The sequence below is a fragment of the Penicillium expansum genome (genome assembly GCF_000769745.1).
Source record: "Penicillium expansum strain MD-8 chromosome Unknown contig258, whole genome shotgun sequence".
NCBI classification, from domain to species: domain Eukaryota; kingdom Fungi; phylum Ascomycota; class Eurotiomycetes; order Eurotiales; family Aspergillaceae; genus Penicillium; species Penicillium expansum.
The window spans coordinates 36,690-58,056 of NW_015971248.1; the positions used below are offsets into that span (position 1 = coordinate 36,690).

The window sequence follows — 21,367 nt, forward strand, 5'->3', positions numbered from 1 at the left end:
ACTGATAAGAATATGAAGAATGTGGATTCAAATCAAACTCATATCTTGACTACAAAGAATTTCCTTCCCCACGATTAATAATATACAGACCCCGGACTAGCTCCAACACCCCGGTCCTAAGATAACCTGTGGATAGCGTCGGAAGGAACCGCATTGATAAGAGAAACGGACAACCAGTGACAACTGGACTCGATAATCCCCGCACTTCGAGCTGGCTAGGTTTGAGGTGCTGATGGAAGCTTGCAGGCCCTTAGCATGCTGTGATTTTACGTAACAGCCTGATATTGATGAATGATATGGACGCTGACCAAGCGGCAGGGGAGGATATAGCATCCGTACACAGCATAGTGGATACTGACATCGTGGCTATCTTCACCACCTACAATGTCACCGCAAGATAAGGGAGTTGCATTCAATCACCCCCTCAAAGATAATGATGACTCGAGATACTGGGTCTAGTATTGCGGAGATCCGAGGTACTGGATGCGAGCAAAACAAAGATATATAAAACGTGCCCGGCAAGCATGGAAACGAAGGATCTATCTCCAAGCGCTCACATCTTATTTTCACATTACTCCTGCCCGGACTAAGGATGAAAGTTTATCTACAACATACCCTCTTGGGGTTGGGTCTATCAGGCTTAAGCCTAGCCGGGGTCGCGGCGAGAGACATCGAGGTGATACGGTTCCACAGTCCCGGGGGTGTAACCGCCGACTCTTTGCACAACATTCACGTCGAGTTCCTGGACGAGCAGTTCGAGGGTCACCTGCAGCTTGTCTACGGGGAATGCGGGATCCAAGATCCGACACAGAGTCACCATGAGATCGGGAGCACGTTTGTGAAACGAGAAGCACAACCGGAGCGATTCGTCTGGTCTACACCATCTGATGCACCCCATTCAAACTGTCTGCATGCGTTCTCCGGATCGAGGCTTTTGGGTCGCTCTTCTCCCATCATGGTCTCATCACCTGTCAAGAAGCGCGAGAGTATCGCCGATGTGGCAGATGCTATGGGACCGTGGTTTGACGGAGTGGCGTACATGAAGTCAAAGAAGAACAACAAAGCATTTGTCTCAAAAGCAAAGAATACCTCTGTTGCTATTCTGGGCGGTGGAATGTCTGGTTTGATGACGAGTCTGCTGCTCGAATCTGTTGGTATTCACGACTGGCACATCTACGAGTCATCCGGCCGAGTTGGTGGTCGCATTCGTACTAAATACCTCAACAACACCACTCCCGACCAGTATCAATACCAGGAGATGGGACCAATGCGGTTCCCAGTCAGCATCACCTATGCTGACACGAATGAGACGCTCGAAATCCAAGATCACCGCATGGTCTTCCAACTCGCCGACGTCCTCAACAAGATGAATAAGAATAAGCCAGATCTCCAGGTCAACTTCATCCCCTTTATTCAACATAGCCCCAATGTGCCCGCGGCCTCTGGTGGCAACCGTCTCCCCAACGGGCGAATCCCCAGCGCCGCACAAGTCGCTGCCAACTCATCCCTAGTCTACACGGCTCCCTCATCCAATGAAACCGCCGCTGAAGAGGCGGAATCCGCATTCGAAAGCTACGCTAAAACCAACGACCGAGACGCAATCCGCAAGATTGCAACCAACATGTACCAAGCCCACAAACAAGCCGTAGACGACGGCATGTTCCACTGGTCTGAGGCTGGATACTTGAAGTACGCACTGGGCTACGACGCCAACATAACCGACTATGTCGCCAGCTCAGACAATAACCCAATCTGGGATGGTCTCTACGACGACGTCTATTTCGCAGCCACAAAATGGCGCACCATCGACAAGGGTCTAGAGTCTCTCCCTCGTGCATTCTACCCTCACGTCGCAGGAAAGACAACTCTTAACCGCACAGTTTCAGGACTGGTCTACAACGAGACATCCGGTAAAGTGGCCGTTGCATGGCGCGACGATCCATTCCAGATGGTGCCAGAAACAAAAGAATATGACTACGCTGTCGTCGCTACACCGTTCAGTAAGGTCCGACTGTGGGATCTACCCCGGTACTCGTCACTTCTGAGCCGGGCAATCTCGACCATGAATTATGACCCCGCCTGCAAGATGTCTCTGCTCTACAAGACGCGGTTCTGGGAGCACATGGAAGAGCCCATCTTCGGTGGATGTGGCTCAGTCGATGTTCCCGGCGTCGGGAGTGTCTGCTACCCCTCCTTCAACATGAACGCTACCGGACCGGGTGTGATTCTGGCCTCATATGTCTCGGGAACTCCAGCTCGGTCGACAGCAGCACTAAGCGAGGATGAACACGTTGCACTGATCCAGCGTACGATGATCGAGGTGCATGGCGAGATTGCTGCCGAGCAGTTCACTGGTGTCTACAATCGCCAGTGCTGGGAGGTTGACCAGCATCAGGCGGGTGCTTGGGCTAGTCCGCTTATTGGCCAGCAGGAGTTGTATTTGCCTGCTTACTACCAGACGGAGTTTAAGACCATCTTTATTGGAGAGCATACTAGTTATACTCATGCTTGGATCTTTTCCGCGTTGGATTCGGCTGTGCGGGGCACGACCCAGTTGTTGCTTGATCTTGGTTTGGTTGATGAGGCCAAGGAGATTGTTGAGACTTGGATGGGGAGATGGATTAAGCTGTGAGAGTCTGGGTTTTGTGTTGTATAGAGAGTATTTTAAGCGGAGCAGCTACATATTAGAAATCCGCTATGCATAACGTTAGATGACAAGTCAATTTATGAGAATGATCCTATTGTTGTACAGAAAAGTCGTCTGCGCGGTTTATCCTTCCAACTCCTTTGTAAACATATAAAATGACCACCAGAAAAGAACAAGCAAAGGCACGTTAACAGCGGCGGCTACCGCAAACTAAAACAATACCGCTTAAGGTCTTTGTCTTAGCAATGGCAACTTAAGACCCTTTCTAGCTCATCTCCAATTGACCAGAGAAAGTCATTGTAATAATAGAACATTTACTTTCAATCCTAACAAAGGCGTGATAACATTCCAATTAATATAATTATACGAGCATATCCAATAAATTCCCATTGTAAACATCAAAGTGACTTTGTCTGTGTTAAGGTCCATAAGCAAGAGTCAGAAGTGGCCCAAAAATCAAAGCAATCCATTTTCCTGCAGAATCCCAATCTGAAAACTAATCAAAGGCAAATCAAATATGGCACAAGAAGGTATGTTCACCCACAACGGCATCTACACTGACGAGAGATGTCATATCCGTGGACCCATAGTATGGGTCAACGTATTCGTCGCGACCCCAGAAAACGGCGACAAGACAGATACAGAGTTCATGGATCTTGTCGCGGAGACCATCCACGCAAGAATTGCTAAGAAAACACCCCAGGTCAGTGTCTCGATTACCCCCGAGCCTATGCACCACAGAGTCATGGGGTGTCTCTCGTTACCGGCCCGTGGAGATTATTGGGCATTTGAACGGTTCCGAGATTTGTATCTTGATGCTTTTCTTAGGGATGCGCTGGAGTTGGCGCTTTTTTATCAGGCGGAATGTGCAGCGGGGAATGTTGAGATTGATCGGGTGAGGCTTTTTCGGTTCTTTCACTTGAGATCGGATGCGTTCTAGGGGCTTGGGTTGGGGGTTTCATTGACATGGGCTGATTCTTTTTTTGATATGGTGGCCAGGGAGTGTAGACAAAGAATGCAATACAATGGTCCTGAAAAGTGAAAGATTGTTAGACTTTGTTCCTTGTTTCGGTCTATTCTATGTTTAATCTGACAACAAAGAGGTTATCAAATATGACTATTAGCCACAATTAGATGAGCTTATTTATGTGGAGGGTTCGTGCGCTTTAATTCCGAGGCTTCAGAAGAAAGACGCGAATAATTTATGGAGTACATTCCCATAATTAGTACAGAATACTCGACAAAGCAATTATTCCACAAAAGATCCTTTGTTTCTATAAACGGCCTACTACAATAGGATATAACGTTCTGGCTCGTTGTTGGATATTTAAACATCCTCAACATCCTATACCCAGGTATTACCACCACTCAGAGAGAATACTAACCCAGCCTATCTGACTTGTTATTCGACTTAAAACCACACGAATCCCATTACCGCCAATCCCCGAGCTCATCTACATAATAAATAACGCAACAAACACTAAAATGTCCACACGAACCGCGTTTAGGACTCGCATTGAGGACATTCCAGTATCTGACGGCCCATCAGGAAAGAACGTTGTGTGGGCCACAGTATACTTTGACCCCGATGAGGCCAGGCTTCCCGATCTAGAGTTGGTCCGACTTATGATGTACCGCGTCGTGAACAGACAAATTAGAGTCGACGAATTTCCCATGCATCATATGTACTCTCACTGTTTATCGATCCGCGTCGCTGGAGAACTCCCCGATGAGGATGCTGTTCATGAAGTGGCTGAAGCCATGTTGGATTATTTTTATAGGAAGGTCAAATCGGGAGAGTTTGTCATTAATCGGACTTACGTCTTTCGTAGAAGATCACGGGATTTAGTTAGCCTTGGACCTTCATTTTATTGACTGAGACTTTATATTTGAGAAATATTAATGCATTGTGCAGTTACTAACTAGTGATATTAGATAATGGGGCTGAAGCATTTGGATTTCTAATCGAAACCTTCCCCACCAAGAGGATAAGATCTAGATGTCAGCTAACTTGAATTTCCAGATTTCTCCCCAAAACTCGATTCCACTCCCACCGACAAGTTCCATAATTTACCTGCACAGTCCTTGTCAAGCATTATTTCAAGCACCAGCCGCATCGATGCCTGAACCAAAAATCAAAGCAGTCTTTTTCGATTTCATGGGAACGTGCCTCGACTGGCACAGCAGCGTAGTGGAAGCGCTACCCACAGCAATCCCAAAGGATGAAGCCTCCAAGTTCGCCCTGGAATGGCGCAGACAGTATTTCCTAGAGACCAGCAAGCGTGTCAGGGAAAATCTCCACCCAGAAGACATCGATATCACCCTTGCCCGCACTCTAGACGCTCTTCTCGACAACTCACCCGACCACAAACCGCACTTCGACACTAAGACCAAGGATCAAATAATTGAAGCATGGCACTCACAGAAAGCATGGCCCGAAGTCTCCGATGCAATCAAGACTCTTCGACAAGACCTTGGTCTGGAAGTCTTCGTCCTTGCGAACGGTACGACACGACTCCAGTTAGACTTGACTCAGTCTTCTGGGTTGCAGTTCAATATGCTGTTTTCTAGTCAGCTGCTGGGTGTTTATAAGCCTCGCCCGGCGGCTTATAAGAAGGGGTTGGAGCTTGTGAAGCTTCGGCCCGAAGAGGTGGTTTTGGTTGCGGCCCATGCATATGATCTGCGGGGTGCGCAGAACTGTGGATTGAGGACTGTGTATGTTCATCGGTGGACTGATGATATTGATGAAGATATGGAGGTGGTCAAAACTGAGTTTGATGCATTTTTGGAGAATATGGATGACCTTGCTAGTGCCATTCGGGGATTATGAGGAATGAAAATTTCTTGACTTTTTTATGAATATGGGTTTTTATAGTTGTCAAATTCGGAATTTTAAATCTATTGTAGTGCATTGGAACATCAAATAGTTTCAGAGCCAAACCAAACGTTAGAATGCGTGTTAACATATCCACCCCCTGGGGTCCCCTGATTTGAACAGTCGAACCAAGAGAATATTTATTTCCAGCAGACTGCCAAAAGTCATCTCAACTTGTCGGATCGCAGTTTCACTGTGCCACTGCTATGAATCACAAGTAAATGGGCTCATACTGCCAAAATCCTTAAATCCTTAAATAGCTTCCTTGGGCCAGCTGTGATCAAGTGCCTGCCTTGTAGTAATCCTCTGCGTTGGATCTAGATTGGTCATCTTGCACACCAGGTCCCTAAGGCCTTGCTCCACATAAGCCCAAGACTCAAAAGGCTGCCTAGGGTTTGCAGAGTTGAAGTTGCTCGCAATGGTGATCAATCGCTCGTGAAAAGGGTTGTCTTCCCCTATATGGTCCAGCAATCCAACCAAGCCTTGCTCGTCTGCAAAATAGGATATATGACTTGGGAGAATATATCGCCAAGAGTCTTCCGCATTAAGCTCATTTTCACAGACGTAAATACCATCTCATTGAGCATAACGTATATCATCTAACAAATTATAAGTATTTCGTGTGTTCAAGCACATACAAGTGCGACAAACGCACCACAATCCCAAACGAGAATACATCTGAAGCTTGATTTTGGCGAGATCAGCACCAGATTTCAGGGCTCCTCCAGATAGCATTGCCACACAGAGGACCTCTCAGCCATTTCCCAGGTGGTACAATCACTGTATCCTCAAGGTCTGAGATTTGAATGTTCTTGATAACAAATTGACCGTCATTTTTCTCATCGTAGTCAACAAGAATATTGTTGGCTTTGATATCTGTGAAATGTTAGGACTAAGATGAAAACGATCTTTAGGGATATTCAAACTTTTCATTGAAGAACTCCTCAATCGTGCATATTAGCAAGCCCATGTAATGCGCATCGAAGTATATGAATCCTTTGATCCCGGGATAGAGGCTTTTGGTTCAATCGAAGCAAGTCTCTGGAAAAGAACAGGTAAATCAATAAGTCCAGGTCCCTAACGGTGTCGAATACCGCTCGCACATTAGGACAAGATGCTAGCTGTTTCTGCAAGTTAAATTGATGATCATGTTTTTTAAAATATAGCTGTTTTCTCCGGCCCTTTGCGTCACCCAAGCTGTTAGTGTCAATAACGAGTGCCTGATACTAATCCAGGGGCTCATACTGTGCACGCTATACACATAGTAGAGGATCCCTGCGCGCGGAAATAATCTCTTCTGTTCTGTAAATTCGGCCAGAACCACCATTCAATATTGTGCCCAAGGGTAGAGGCTCTGCGATGCTGTAACACGGAAGAGGTCGTGTATTGCTGACAGAGCCCTCGGAGGGGGCCAGGGGACACAAATAGCAACATCCTAGCTGCTGGAAAAGGACATATTAAAAGAGGACACGCACCTCGCGGGCTATATAAAAACCAAACAATTAGGCGTGATAGAAAGAGCAACCAACAGGGGTCAACGTGACGTCCACGTGCTATTCGTATGAATGGCGATTGCTCCATAATGCAGATTGCATACGGATATACCTTCATCCCCCGGATATTTAGAGTGAAGAAGATGCACGTGTACTTTCTTTGTCTCAGCCCTGGAGCTTCGTATCCGGAAAAGTGCAGCTCCGAGACTGGGAGTATAAAGCAGTCCTACTTCCCGCCGAGCCTCGTTCTTTTCTTTTCTTCTCTTCTCCAGTCAATTTGTTAGTTTTTAACTGGCATATTTTTTTGAACTCGCGACTTGACTGTGCCTTGGTACATCAAGTCTCACTGTGTCATTGGGCTTACACTACCCCCATACGATGCGAACACTTTTCATCAATTGTTCGGCTTGTCCGGGCGCTTGGAGAAGATGTGTACCATATGAATATGTTGCTACTGTATTGCTCAACGCGCCTAGGTCCCTTGTTGTGAATTGACATGCCTTGGTGCAGACACCAACTATTCGACCATTATTCGGCAATCCACCAGATTGTTTACATCCATGTGCTTCTAAGCGCGTCATTATTGTAGTGCTTGACACATCCTGCGCCATTCTTATAGTCTGTTATGTGCATGAGAATAAAATCAAACCGTACAGATTGTATCTATTTGCTGCCTATGTAGGGATAAGAGAATATGTGTCTCATAGCCCAGCTTCGTACCCAAAAGTCCCCTTGTCGCACATTCGCAATAAATGCCTTAGATTGGCCCAATGGAGCTTGACAATAGAAATAATGGCGGTGAAAATAGCGGCGTACCATGTTGTGCAATATCTGTAAACAAAACCATCCGGCTCTTTGGATCGACCATGACAATCCATTGTTCATGACGTCATAGATCAATCTGAGAAGCTCCCCAGATTTTGTGCATCTCCACACATCCACAAGGTCGGAATATCATCCCCCCGAACCGCGGCTGGGTCGGCTAGTCCAATTACCGAGGCTGCCAAGATGGCTTGACTGATGCAAGCTTTACTAAATACACTTTCTAGGGTCGCTGCCAACCAGCCAAGAAAGTATGGCTTGGTCTGGGCGAGTCTATATCGGGTGAGTGCGGCCTTTTATACCTCAACTACCAGTGTATCAATGCAGTTACTAAGTAGCCGACTTGCAGATCGATTCCCTCGGCTCTCAACACCATTGCGGGGAAACAAACCCTTGGGAGGAGTTTCTGACGAACACACTATCTACCCCACGCCAATGCGGATACTTAGAGAGGTTACATGGTTGCTCCAACCCGTTCTGCGTCTAGCGTGATTTGACCAGCGAATCATACTACCCAATTGCTATTCATGCAAAGTGGATCACGCAGGTTTTAACTTCACGCTATTGTCTGAGATCAGGTTGGTGCCAACCTTGGAACCTGTTGAGCGCCAGTCAATGGAATAATCCGGGGATGGGCTGGGGTTTGTGGGGAATACTACGAAGCTCTGTTTCAAATAGGGAGGTGTCTAATGGAGACAGCCTAATCAGGGAGTGGATGAAAAAGTATAAAAGGAGTTGTGATCGTGATCTGGTTTGTGTCTTTTCTTTTCCAGGTTGTCTTCCGGAATTCATTCAGCACCCTTGAGCCGCTATCTGACTTGAATTTGCCAGGTTTTGTTGAACAAAATCCGTCCTTTGAACCCCAAAATGTCCGACGACAACATCAGCGAGAAGCATGACACCTCTACGACAGAAATGCTTCGTCGTTATCAAACCGCCGACAGTGTCATGCTTCCTATACCACGAGACGTTTTTGAAAAGTTATACCTCAGCCCCAAGACACCAAATTCTGGAAAGCTACGTTCCACATTTGGAAATCCTACGCCGATCTCATTGATGGGTTTCTTGTTGGCTGCGACGCCGACAGCAATGATCACTATGGGCTGGAGAGGAGCTGGCGGAAACGGCGCTGCTATTTTGTAAGAGAGACCACGCTGATATTACAATGATACCAATGCTAACAACCTCCTCTACTAGACCGGTATATATCTTCTTCGGTGCCATGGTACAAATATTCGGAGCGATCGGCGAATGGATCTTAGGGAATACATTTTCCTGTGCATTGTTCTTTACATATGGTATGTCTAGTTTGTCATGGACCCTGAATGTATCCATACATTTGCTAATCGGAATCCACCGATTCATAGGCACTTTCTGGCTCGTTCAGGGCACATCTCTGATGCCATTCTTTGCCGTTGGCACAATGTACTCACCTGAGGGCAACACGCTAAAAGGCATGGAGACGGCTGCATACAGTGCCACCGTTGGTTAGTTCTTACTATCACACCTAATTATGTACACGTGCAAGTCCTAATGTATTATATTACAGGCTTCTATTATGTCACGCTCACGCTCCTCACCTTCGTATACATGATTTGCTCCCTCCGCACCAACATCTGCCTCTTCCTCGCGCTCTTTCTCCTCGTGATTACATTCGGGTTGTTTGCAGGCACATATTTCCAGACGGCACTGGGAAACCTGGTACTGGCAGCCAAATTACAAAAGGTATGTTGCAATCGCACCTATTTTTCTCTTCCATCTTGAGTATATGCTGATGTCTATACCAATAGGCGGCGGGTGCGTTCAATTTCGCACTCTGCATTCCGATCTGGCATATTTTCATTGCGCAGATGCTCGATGCGGTCGATTTCCCCATCGCACTCCCAGTGGGTGATCTAAGTACAGTCATCTTTGGAAAGAACCAAAAGGCCCGGAAGCGTGAGGTTGAGGGCTAGTTCTAGTTTCTAGCTTTGGATGCTTTGAGGATATATTTTCAACTTTGTGAACTTAGCATGGCGTTGTCGAAGCCACCTTTACAAGTCATCGTGGTTATATATTTACGGAAATACGTATCTAGTTTATTCTACTATGGTAATCTGAAACCGGGTAACCGACCACTTTAATATATATTCGCGCTAACACCCACAGCGCCGGGTTACCCTAGAAACAAACCCTGTAAAACGCCAAAGATGGCCCTAGTGCTCACGATCGCGTGATCACGCTAACGCGGACCCTCAAAATCTCACAGCTCTGCCCTTAGACAGGAATATTAACCTTGGTGCCTTGGGTATTTCGCGATGGAGAAGGGAAAATTTACCTTCACGCCTCAGCCTCAAAGATGGCACTGGAGAACAATTGTCTGGATAGCAGCAGCTGCGGGGATAGTGGGCCTGGTGGGGTTCGGTAAACTCCCTACCCCAGCGCAGCGCTGGGCCTTCCGGGGTGATGCTCAAGTCCAAGCCTCGCCCTATGGAGCATTCCCACAAGAGGACGACCCATTCCAGTTCATTCCCTGCACTGATGCCAGCCGTCCGCCGCCACTGGAAGACTCGACTCCTCAGCAATCATGGGCTGCCCTCTTCGACCCCAATCCCAGCCATTGGAACTGGGGGAGCACAGGCCGGGGCATCTACCTGTGTGGATACTTAGATCTCCCACTGGATTATCACAATTCTTCAGACACTCGTATTGTCCGCATTGCAGTTACCAAGTTCCAGGTGGCCGGTTTGGCTCATAGGAATGATCCTGGTATTTCACCCAAGAGTTACAAGAGTGAGCGCACTATCATCATAAACCCAGGAGGCCCGGGAGGAAGCGGAACATCTTTCCTTTGGGAAACCGCGGAGGAGATGACCAACCGTTTCAGTGACGGACAACTCGATGTTCTAGGCTGGGATCCCCGCGGTGTGAATTTCTCCCTACCCGCCGCGGCATGTTTCCCCCAAGACAAGTTCAGGGACCGATGGTCGCTCCTAGCACTCCGATATCGCGAGGAGGCCCCAAAGGCCCAACTAGAGGCTGCGGATGCCATGAACAACGCCACGTTCTTTGCCTGCCAGCAACGACTGGGAGATTTTGGTCGCTTCGTCACCACAGCATCGGTGGCACGGGACCTAGACGAGATCCGAAAAGCACTTCAAGAAGAAGAAGTCACCGGATACTTGGTCAGTTACGGTACGGGGATTGGTCAGACATATGTCAACATGTTTCCTACCCGAGCGGGTCGTGTGATCCTCGATGGTACGGAATATGTCAGGGATCATCGCCTTTTAGGCGGCTTTGGCTGGACTGCTCTCGACAATGCAACGGATGCATGGCGTGATGGCTTCTTAGGGGAGTGTATCAACGCCGGTCCGAAGTTGTGTGCATTGGCCAATCCTGTTTCTAGCCAAGCCGGCCCCGTCACTCTGGCGCAGCTAGAAACCCGTATGACCCAGCTGTTTGAGTCCCTCAAAGCTCGCCCAAGATCTGCGTACACGGAATTGGCAGGTCCTTCTCTGGTCACTTACTCAGCGCTTGTGAATAGGCTTCTCTATCGGGCTATGTATAGGCCAGAGGAGTGGCCGGGTACAGCACAAATGCTCTATGAGCTCGAAGCAGGGAACGCAACTCTAGCAGCCAACTCTCTAGATCTCTCGTGGAGCGACTATTCAGAGAAACCATCATATCCCTATGTCCCATCCTCCAGTGAACTCGAACTTCTTGTGATCTGCTCCGATTCGTACGATGCGCCCCTCCCAGACGGACTTGGCTGGTGGGAACAGTTATGGGAGAAAATGTCTGCCCAGAGCTGGATGGCTGGCAACTCCCGCTTCTTCGCAGTTCTGCCTTGTCGACACTACAATACATATTGGGACCGTCCTTCGGAGGTGTATCGCGGCGATCTCAACAACACTCTCAAGACCCCTGCCCTGCTTATCGCTTCTCCGTATGACCCTGCAACACCCTTGCGCAATGGAAGAAGACTTCTAGCGGAGATGGGTCAAAATGCCCGGTTGATTGTCAATCATGCTTACGGGCATAGCTCTAGACGGGACAGGTCGGATTGCACGGATCGAGTTGCTAAAGCTTACATTCTAAACGGCACTCTTCCAGAGGAACAGGAAATTCAGTGCTATGCCAATGACACGCCCTATGTGCGTGGTCTTGTTGGCGACGAATGAGAATGGCTTGTGCAAAAGCCTGTTGATATTTCTGTATGCTTTTTCATGTAAGACTTGGCGTATGTAAAAATTCAATTGGATGTTAGCGTTGAAAGAACCTAGGTGCATGTGAGTTATGACAGATTAACTTGGGGTTTCAACAAAAACCGACTGTCGCAGGACTTAGTCTCATAGGGTGTACCCTCGAAGGCCAAGAGAGAGTGGAGTTTCTACGTCTGATGCGGAAGATGCTGCTGTGGGAGCCGGAAAAGCATAGTTCTGCTCAAGAGCGAGTCAAATATGAATGGCTTCATGGAAACTTGCAGTAATGATCAATTGCATTCTAGACAGGTCATACATACTTAGAAGTACATACCCGTGGACCCCTGCCCAGGTGGGCCAGTGGACGTGTTGCTCGATAGATTAGAGACCGATAAACCCCTGCCCGGGGTAACCCCACCTGGGCAAGGTTGGGGAGATGTGATGGATCCATTCTGTCCCACGGTTTGCCCATAAATTTATGCCTCAATCTCCCCTTCTTCTTTCCTCATTGTGATTCTCACTCTGAGACAATTTTACAATCTTCCACCATGTTTGAATGCAGCACCTGTGACGATGAATTCTGGTATCAGGAGGACTGCGATCAGCACATGGATGACTATCGTCACTGGATCGAGTGTGAAACATGCAATCGAACGTTCCGCACCAAGACCGCTTGCAATCAGCACATGAACGCTGTAGATCACTGGGCGCCGACCTTCGAATGCGAAACATGCAACAGCACGTTCTATTCTCAACACGCCGCCAACAACCACATGAACGCAAAGGATCACTGGCTCCCAACCGTTCCGTGTGAGACGTGCCCAGCGAAATTCCACTCGCAGCAGGCTGCAGAGAATCACATGAGGGCGAAGGGACATTACAAGAACTACTGCCATGAATGCAGGCGTAGCTTTATGAACGAGAACTGTCTGCGCCAGGTAGGAGAGCTGACATGATCTGAGAGAAACTTTGAACCCGTTCGACTCACCCCTCTATCTTCATAGCACCTGAATTCCAAGACTCATCGCGGTACCAACGTTGCGTGTCCGTTCTGTCGCACTGGCTTTGTCACCGCAAGCGGTGTCTCACATCACCTTGAAAGTGGGTCCTGCCCTCAAGCTAAAGGCTTGAACCGCGACCGCATCCACCACATTATTCAACAGCTCGATCCAAATGGCTTTGTGTGCAAGAAGCAGATCGCGTGGCACGATGAACAGAATTCAACCTACTCGGTCACTGACAGTGCCTGGAATGGCAACTTCTGGGTGTGTTACATATGCAAAAGGGGGTTCAACTCGAGGAAAGCGCTGGAATCCCATGTCAACTCGCCTGTACACAAGGAGAAGGTCTACCACTGTCTCAAGCGAGGCTGTCCAAAGGAGTTCCACTCCCTGGCTAGTCTGTTCAACCACCTGGAGAGTGAATCGTGCGGATTCATTCGGTTTGAGGGGGTTCAGCAGGTTCACAAACAGTTGAACGATGCTATCATGGGCCGTCGGATGATTACTAGGTTCTAGGTCTTTGCTAGAATACTGCAGCCGATCACTCGAAATGGTTGAAATTGTTAATGCTATGGTACTTATCACCAGGTGGATGGTGTCACATTTGCCTTACTTTCTATCTCTATGAAGATCAAATTAATATCCTCAAATGCTCGCTATCAATAATTTTACTATCCTATTTTCTCATAAAGATCGAAGCTATCCAGGCCATGCAAGCTTAGCGCTTCCTATGCGGTTTGATTCTATATACACCGCAAGAAGCACCTGCATAAGCCACCTCGCATTGTGGGTTACATTTCATTTAGCCTGATTTGAGTCTCGAAACCAACGGGCTTTTTTACCTGGGTAAAAATTAAGTACAATAAATATAGATTCTGTTTCCAGGAACTGGAGAGATCAGGCAAATTCTCCACGGAGGCACACAGAAACAACCAACTGGATTTTATTTATAATCGAAGCGCTCTTTCCAATCCAATGTAGCCTGAATTGAAATGTAACACCGCTTGATGGCGACGTGGTCGAATCAATGCTTCATGTATATGCAATATACAGTTTTTGTACTCCGCACTCTGCAGACCCCTGCATGAGTGGGCGGCTCCGGGGAAGATTTCGGCTGAGCTCAAATCGGGTTAGCGTTGGACAAAGTGGAAATTGGAGAGAATCCACAACAATCGGTATTTTTCTACTTCGTATTTTATTTAGTCTTGAGTTAATTCTTCCGTTTAAGGGATGTTCGAAGTGAAAAAGACGTGATATTTATATTACAATCTCAGATGAGGTCAAAGTGGAGTCAATGGAATGAATGACGGTTCTACTTGGGATGTTGTACTATGTTGTAGAGGCATGCAAATACACTTCGAGTCGATTTAAGCTTCTTGCTCCGCCACAATTACCATCTCTATTGTTCCAACGTTGCTGCCTGAACTTCGCGTCGGACTTTACATTTGTCTTTGGTTTTCATTCCCATTTTCACTTTCATCATTATTCTCTAATACTCTAATACCCTAATACCTTAATTGCATCGTGTGTACACCATGCCCCTCCCCATCAAGGAGACGGTAACCCGTCTCGCAGCCATTTCCAAGCTCCTAGTACTATCCTACATAATTGACTGGATATTTATCATGTACGTGAAACCATCCCATAACATATCTATCGCAGAACTGACAATCACAACCAGCGGCATCGCCCTAATTGGCTACGGATTCTACAAACAACCCCCAAACCACCACCCCTTCAGTCTAACCGACCCAACAATCAGTTACCCCCTCACCAAGGAAACAGTAACAACGACAACCCTCATCCTAGTCTGTCTCTTCGCACCAGCTGTTATAATATTCCTACTCTCATGGCTCCTCGTCCCAGCAAAAGCCACCGTCTCCACCACCACTAACTCCGGCTCCCCCAAACCCCCCGCAGCGCAATACATCCGTCGCAAATTCTGGGAATGGAACGTCGGCTGGATGGGCCTCGCGCTGGCTATCGCAAGCGCCTGGTCCGCTACACAGGGCCTAAAAGCCCTAATCGGTAAACCGCGACCTGACCTCCTCGCGCGCTGCAATCCAGATGTAGCGCGCATTGCGGAGTTCACGGTTGGTGGACTCGGGGAGTCGGTGCGCGGTGCCGCGACACTTGTCTCCTGGGAGATTTGTCGGGATAAGAGTGATTCGTTGCGTATTGATGGGTTTTCGAGTTTTCCGAGTGGGCATTCTTCTTGTAAGTCTTCTATACCCTCCTTTTCATATATGTCATACATAAGCGTGTTCATTTGTATCTCATCTTCAGATATGATACAAGACACGATTCCGGTGACAGTGCATATAAACATGAATTCAAAGCTAACAAACCTCAGTCTCCTTCGCCGGCCTAATCTACCTAACCCTATGGCTTTGCTCCAAATTCTCTGTCGGATTCCCCTATCTCCCACGCTACCCAATTGAAGACCAGAGTCACACGGACGACAGTTCATCCGTGCGAAAACGTGGCGCTGCGCCACCCGTCTACTTAATGCTAATTGCGTTCGTGCCGACTGCAACAGCGTGTTTTATTGCTGCGTCCCGCTGGTTCAATTACAGACACCATGGCTTTGATATTCTCTTCGGCGCGGCGCTTGGTCTTTTCTTCGCTTATATCGCGTTCAACATGTACCATCTCCCGATTCGGCGTGGTGCCGGCTGGGCTTGGGGTGCGCGTAGTCGGGGACGCGCTTTCTTGCGGGGTGTTGGGGTTCCTAGTTCGCTGGGGACAGATGGGTGGGCGGGTGAGAGGGGAGTGGATGGTGATGTTGAGGGTGCGGCTGCGGCGAGGGAGATGTCATTTAGGGGACAGGGACAGGGACAGGGGCGTGTTAAGCCGGAGAGTAGTCAGGGTGAGGCTGTTAGGCTTGAGGCTTGAGGCGTGAGGGGCGAGAGGTGATTGGGTGATTGAGTTCCAGGGGTTGGGTGAGCGCGATTCGGATGATGCAAGACCTTGAACTACTGTGTAAATCTATATTGTATTGTATAGTGCATAGTGAAAAGATCATGAATCGGAGGTAGCATGGCATCGTAAATGGCAGTCAGACGTGTCGTGACTATTTATATTTTGAGGTTGCTTTTGCACCTCATCGCCAACCACCAACACGTCCCTCATCCCACCGTGCCTTGGCCTCCTTCCGAGCTGCTAGCTTAGACGCCTCGCCCCGTACACGCCGCACCCAATCTGCAATCTCCTTCTCCGTGGCTCGGCCATGGTGGTCTTCATCGAGGAAACTCTCCTCGACTGCATGGCAGACAGCCTCCTGTTCAGTGATCGCTGCGCTAAAGCGCTGGTATAGTGCCTTTGGCGACCAAGGGGCTAGGGCGGCGTCCATCTCCGCTTGCTTCTTGCGCCAGGAGACCTCCAGCGACTGGTGTGTGATCAGCATTGTTTCAGTGGAAGCGCGGACTTCGGCGAGGTGGTTCTGCATCTCTAGAACGCGGGTTGCGAGGTCTTTGTTTGTTTGGATTAGGGTCTCGAGGTGTTGTTGGCGGGTTGTGTAGGAGGGATGTTGGCTTGACAGGGCGGAGATTAGAGATGGGTCTTTGAGGATTGTTTGGAGGTCGGTTGTTCTGGGTTTGTGTGGGTTAGAGGTGCTGTTATCATTGTTCTTGGGGGGTTGAGTGGACCCACGATTTGTCGGACACCAGGTCTGGGAGCCAGCCTTCTTCAATTTTTGGGGGATCGGGGATGTATGGCTGTTGAGGGTTATTGGGGTATGCGCCCTGAGGTGCGCTTGTCTGGTTGTCTGGGTGCCAGGCATGTGCAGAGGTGTTTTGCGGGGTGCCGCGTCGACTAGCTTCGTGACTGTTGGGTTTTGGGGGTGGCGGAGGAGGTGTGTCGGGGTTCATGGGTTGGGATGAGTAGAACTGCGATTGTAGGGGGAATGGCGATGGTGGTTGAGACATGATGTGGTGGTTGAGGGTTGGTGGTGGAAGTTAGGTTGTTCGTCGGAGATGCGGGATGGGCTCGAGCTTGGCGGGGACTAGACCGGTGATCCACGCAGTTGCATTAACTAGTATGATAGTACCATCTATGTTATATACATGGGTAATAGCTAAATATGGGTACTAGTAATATATTACTTCAATGGATGTATCGTGATATTTCGTAATTTAATCCTAATTACAAGATCATATAGAAGCTTCTCTTCGGGCCTCCGAGCCACTCGGATAACTCCCAACAGGGACTCTGACAACGAGTCTAACAGCAGCCTTCACAGCGAGACACAAAAGGTTCCCAAGCTAACGGTGGAATACCCGCCCGCGCTCGATACAATCAGCAGCAGCAGGGGCATTGGGACTCCAACTAAAAATGCTTGGATGAGTTTCTTCCAATGATTCGCATCTTCAAACGCGACGGTGGTCTCATGGATAGAAGGAGTTTAATGACAGTGGAACGAGTTTAACAGTCGCAATTCCCCTGTTTACTCAGTTCTCCTCCGAATATCCCGCTCCATAGCTTCAATATTCGAACCAGCCATGGCATCCTTGACCAATTCGCGCACCTCATTCTGCACCTCCTCGCTGTAATAATCATCACGGGCAGCAAGCTCCTCAATGCGCCTCTTGAATTCTGGATCAGGTTCGCCACCAGCAGTAGCTTCCTCCTCCGTCATTGTGCCAATGTTGACTCTCATATCGCTGCCAGGGATGGGTCCGGTGGTGTTCAAAACTTGGGCAGCTTGAGCGTGTGTTGGAGCAGGAGCACCGCCAGCAACTTCGCGAAGATAGGCAGCGACCTGCGGGAACTCATTCTCGGTCTCGAACTTTTCCACAGCTGTAAAGTCTTCGGCATTCTTCTTATTGGCGTCCACGCCCAGTTCCTCGACTAAACAGCGCGCGATATCGCTGTCCTCAACCACAAACAGACATGTCTCGCCATCTTCATCGAGGAGGTTGACATCGACGTTGAATTCTTTCACTAGAGCGCGTAGGAGATCGATATGGCCGTAGGAGGCTGCGGCGTGCAGCAATGAGTAGCCGGACTCATCTTGGCTGGATGCGATCGAGGGGTTGGATCGCAGCAGGTCCAGAAGGGCCGTGGGGTTGTCGCAGGCCAGGAGGTAAGGATTTTGGGCCATTATGATTCAGAGGTTTTAATTCAAATTAAGTGAAACTTGTATAAATGAAGTTAGTCACAAGTAAGAAGGTTGTGGTTGTTAAGATATGTCAAGTCAACTCAGCAGAAAAAAAATATCCGCCTTTCCCTTTCGGCTCCCCGCACTGTGACACATTTGGTCTGACTCTTTCATCTTTACACTAACTCTTTTTAGTCCTTTGGTCCTTTGGTCCTTTGGTCCTTTTCTTCTTGAATCTGCTTTATCTACAAATACCCCTAGAATACCTCAGGCAGGTGGTCAGGAAAATTATCGCGTCTTTTTTCTTTCCTCTTCCCCCACTCTTGTTTGCCCCTCCGTTCTCTCCGTCCCGCAGATCTCCCTGATATACCCAACACACAAAACATGGCGACTCAGGATCCCCACGTCATCTCACAGCTGGTGAAAAGCCTGGAGACCGCTCGCAAGGCCAAAAAAGGCGAGACAAGGTTCACCTGTAGAAAGAGCACCTTTGTGTTAGCCAATAATGTCTCCGTGGACTCGTGGAAGTTCCAGGACTGGGACTACAAGCAGGCCGGTCTGCCGACATATGCACGAGGTCTTTTCACCACCAAACGAAGAGACAACATTCCTGAAATCGCGGCGCGCGGATACGACAAATTCTTCAACATAAACGAAACAAGGTCCACAGAGTGGCGCAACATTGAGAAAAACACAAGAGGTCCCTACGAGCTGAGTGTGAAGGAGAACGGATGCATTATTTTCATCTCTGCTCTAGAGGACGACACATTGCTAGTCTGCAGCAAACACTCAACTGGACCCCGCGAAGATACAGTCGTCACCCATGCGCAGGCAGGAGAACGCTGGACAGAACGCCATGTATCGTCTGTAAACCGATCTGTCAAGGACCTTGCCCGGACTCTGCGCCAGATGAATGTTACAGCCGTTGGAGAACTCTGCGACGACACTTTCGAGGAGCACGTCCTGGCCTACGACGAAGCTTCTTCGGGCATTTACCTCCACGGTCTCAACTACAACCAGCCCGACTTCAAGACAATGTCTTGTGATGATGTGCACAAGTTCGCTGACGACTGGGGCTTCAAGAAAGCCAAGTTCGAGGTCTTTGATGACATCTTCAGAGTGCAGAGCTTCCTAGAAGGATGCGCGGAGACAGGCATGTGGGATGGACGTGAGACCGAGGGCTTTGTCATCCGATGCCAGCTCAGCGACAACGGAACTGAGCCCTATCGGAATTGGTTCTTCAAGTACAAGTTCGAAGAGCCGTACTTGATGTACCGCCAGTGGCGTGAATGCACCAAAGCCGTCATTGCAGGTAAACATCCCAAGATCAGAAAGCATGAGCAGGTCACCGAGGAATACTTGCAGTTTGCTCGACGGGCTCTGATGAGGAACCCTAATATGGCAACTGAGTACATGAAGAACCACGGTATCATTGCTTTGCGGGAGGATTTCCTCAAGGAACGAGGATTGAATGGAGCCGAGATTATCGCTCTAGAGGCTAAAAAGCAGAGCGAATCAAAGGAGATCAACAAAAATGTCATCCTCGAACCGGTTGCTTCACTAGGATGTGGAAAGACAACAGTCGCCTTAGCTCTGGTTAAGCTCTTCGGATGGGGACATGTTCAGAACGACAACATCCCCAAACAGAAGAACAAGCCCAAGAAGTTCGCTTTCGAGGTTAGCCATGCTCTTGGGGAGCACAGTGTTGTCATCGCCGATCGCAACAACCATCAGCAGCGCGAACGCAGGCAGCTCATGGAGGATATCTACCCTGTGCTTCCGGATGCGCAGTTCGTTGCTCTGCATTACGTCCACGAGCCCAAGGCAGACATGCTCCCCGCTATTCGAGAAGTCACTCGAAAGCGTGTGCTCGAGCGTGGCGACAACCACCAGTCCATCCGGGCTAGCACCAACGCCCAGCAAGAGACCGTCGGAATCATGGAAGGATTCCTCGGCCGCTTCGAAGGCGTCGACACTACCCGCTTGCCAGACGAGGCCTTCAACCACGTCATTGACCTCGACGTGTGCGCCTCGTCTCGCGAGAACCTCGAAACAATCGTCAAAGCCCTACACGCCGCCTATCCGCGCTTAGTGCCAACCATACCAACGGCAGCAGAACTCGACGCGGCCATCGACGCCTCCCTAAATGACTACACTGTGACAAAGGATCTCAGCTACAGCTACGGGCCTCCACAGAAGCCAAAGGTCAAAAAGCCCAAAAACCAAGACAACGGGCCCCTCCTCCCCGAACCAACAGAGTCCCCATTCTCCCCAGAATCCCTCGCTAAAAAGATCGAATACTTCAACATCTCCCTCCCAACATCTGAAATAACTTCAATCCTGCACTCCCTTTTCCCACCCACAACATCCCCCGAAACATCCCGTCTTTACAACCAACTCCGAAACTCTCGCCGCCTCCAGCCAACCTTCCACGTAACCCTCATCCACCGCGCCTCCAAGAAAGACAACCCAGACACCTGGGACCAGCTAGCAACCCGCTACATCGACACCCTGACCAAAAGTCCCGTCGAAAACCCAGCCCAGCACCCGCCGACTCTGGGCTCTGCACGCGTGCGCATCGAGCGTCTCGTCTGGGATAACCGCGTCATGACATTTGTTGCGCGCATCCTGCCTGCTGAGGGTGTTGAGACTGCTGAGTCTGAGTGGCCATGTGCCAATCCTATTCCGCATATTACGGTCGGCACCGCGGCGCCGGATGTTAAGCCGAAGGAGAGTAATGATTTGCTCAAGCGGTGGGTTGAAGTTGGGTCCGGTGGTGATACCGGCATTTTTGAGGCGGAGGTTGAGGGTGTTAAGGTTGTTGATGGTGTTGTTGGGTTGGTTATGAGCCGCGGGAAGTATTGATGTGTTTATTATTTTTTGGTGCGAACGAGTGAGAAGAAGGAATGGAGTGAATTATTGAATCTGAGATATTCTTATGTTGTGCTGACTCTGGCTATAATCATGACTTTGCTGGATTGCATTTGATGGTGCTGTTCACATTACATTGTAGATATAATGTATGCGCATCCTCATTCTTACTATTCATCAAGGACTGTGTAAACATTTCTGTAGCCCATGAGGACAGCCACATACTATCGTCGGGGTACTGCACTCCAGTGCGCCATACCTGAAGTAGTTAAGTCTAACCACCCAGCTCACTGCCGGTGTTTCATTATCTCATACAAAAATAATACTTATATTTCTCTTACTAGTGAGCTATAATACCGAGAATTTAGGCATTTAG

The 21,367-nt window shown here is 48.9% G+C and overlaps 10 protein-coding genes across 10 annotated transcripts; 8 read left to right on the forward strand and 2 right to left on the reverse strand.

The window, feature by feature from the left end:
* Positions 1-592: 592 nt before the first annotated feature.
* PEX2_074360 (flavin monoamine oxidase family protein) lies at positions 593-2,632 on the forward strand (the record flags this gene model as incomplete). The annotated part of the gene is made up of 1 exon (XM_016744706.1): positions 593-2,632. The coding sequence occupies one exon, from the start codon at positions 593-595 to the stop codon at positions 2,630-2,632; it is 2,040 nt and encodes a 679-aa protein (XP_016600626.1).
* Positions 2,633-3,164: 532 nt separating this feature from the next.
* PEX2_074370 (uncharacterized protein) lies at positions 3,165-3,587 on the forward strand (the record flags this gene model as incomplete). Its single annotated transcript, XM_016744707.1, has 1 exon — positions 3,165-3,587. One exon carries the CDS (start codon positions 3,165-3,167, stop codon positions 3,585-3,587), a length of 423 nt encoding a protein of 140 aa, XP_016600627.1.
* Positions 3,588-4,766: 1,179 nt separating this feature from the next.
* PEX2_074380 (Haloacid dehalogenase, type II) lies at positions 4,767-5,477 on the forward strand (the record flags this gene model as incomplete). The annotated part of the gene is made up of 1 exon (XM_016744708.1): positions 4,767-5,477. One exon carries the CDS (start codon positions 4,767-4,769, stop codon positions 5,475-5,477), a length of 711 nt encoding a protein of 236 aa, XP_016600628.1.
* Positions 5,478-8,704: 3,227 nt separating this feature from the next.
* On the forward strand, positions 8,705-9,792 carry PEX2_074390 (putative plasma membrane ammonium transporter (Ato3); the record flags this gene model as incomplete). The annotated part of the gene is made up of 5 exons (XM_016744709.1): positions 8,705-8,976; positions 9,035-9,135; positions 9,205-9,324; positions 9,387-9,562; positions 9,628-9,792. The coding sequence occupies 5 exons, from the start codon at positions 8,705-8,707 to the stop codon at positions 9,790-9,792; spliced, it is 834 nt and encodes a 277-aa protein (XP_016600629.1).
* Positions 9,793-10,134: 342 nt separating this feature from the next.
* Positions 10,135-12,000, forward strand: PEX2_074400 (Peptidase S33 tripeptidyl aminopeptidase-like, C-terminal; the record flags this gene model as incomplete). Its single annotated transcript, XM_016744710.1, has 1 exon — positions 10,135-12,000. One exon carries the CDS (start codon positions 10,135-10,137, stop codon positions 11,998-12,000), a length of 1,866 nt encoding a protein of 621 aa, XP_016600630.1.
* A 569-nt stretch (positions 12,001-12,569) lies between these two features.
* PEX2_074410 (Zinc finger, C2H2) lies at positions 12,570-13,538 on the forward strand (the record flags this gene model as incomplete). The annotated part of the gene is made up of 2 exons (XM_016744711.1): positions 12,570-12,959; positions 13,026-13,538. The coding sequence occupies 2 exons, from the start codon at positions 12,570-12,572 to the stop codon at positions 13,536-13,538; spliced, it is 903 nt and encodes a 300-aa protein (XP_016600631.1).
* Positions 13,539-14,557: 1,019 nt separating this feature from the next.
* Positions 14,558-15,917, forward strand: PEX2_074420 (phosphatase PAP2 family protein; the record flags this gene model as incomplete). The annotated part of the gene is made up of 3 exons (XM_016744712.1): positions 14,558-14,649; positions 14,704-15,239; positions 15,376-15,917. The coding sequence occupies 3 exons, from the start codon at positions 14,558-14,560 to the stop codon at positions 15,915-15,917; spliced, it is 1,170 nt and encodes a 389-aa protein (XP_016600632.1).
* Positions 15,918-16,125: 208 nt separating this feature from the next.
* PEX2_074430 (vacuolar protein sorting family 37 protein) lies at positions 16,126-16,948 on the reverse strand (the record flags this gene model as incomplete). Its single annotated transcript, XM_016744713.1, has 2 exons — positions 16,126-16,612; positions 16,674-16,948. The coding sequence occupies 2 exons, from the start codon at positions 16,946-16,948 to the stop codon at positions 16,126-16,128; spliced, it is 762 nt and encodes a 253-aa protein (XP_016600633.1).
* A 518-nt stretch (positions 16,949-17,466) lies between these two features.
* PEX2_074440 (ankyrin repeat protein) lies at positions 17,467-18,123 on the reverse strand (the record flags this gene model as incomplete). The annotated part of the gene is made up of 1 exon (XM_016744714.1): positions 17,467-18,123. The coding sequence occupies one exon, from the start codon at positions 18,121-18,123 to the stop codon at positions 17,467-17,469; it is 657 nt and encodes a 218-aa protein (XP_016600634.1).
* A 381-nt stretch (positions 18,124-18,504) lies between these two features.
* PEX2_074450 (tRNA ligase) lies at positions 18,505-20,985 on the forward strand (the record flags this gene model as incomplete). Its single annotated transcript, XM_016744715.1, has 1 exon — positions 18,505-20,985. One exon carries the CDS (start codon positions 18,505-18,507, stop codon positions 20,983-20,985), a length of 2,481 nt encoding a protein of 826 aa, XP_016600635.1.
* Positions 20,986-21,367: the final 382 nt, after the last annotated feature.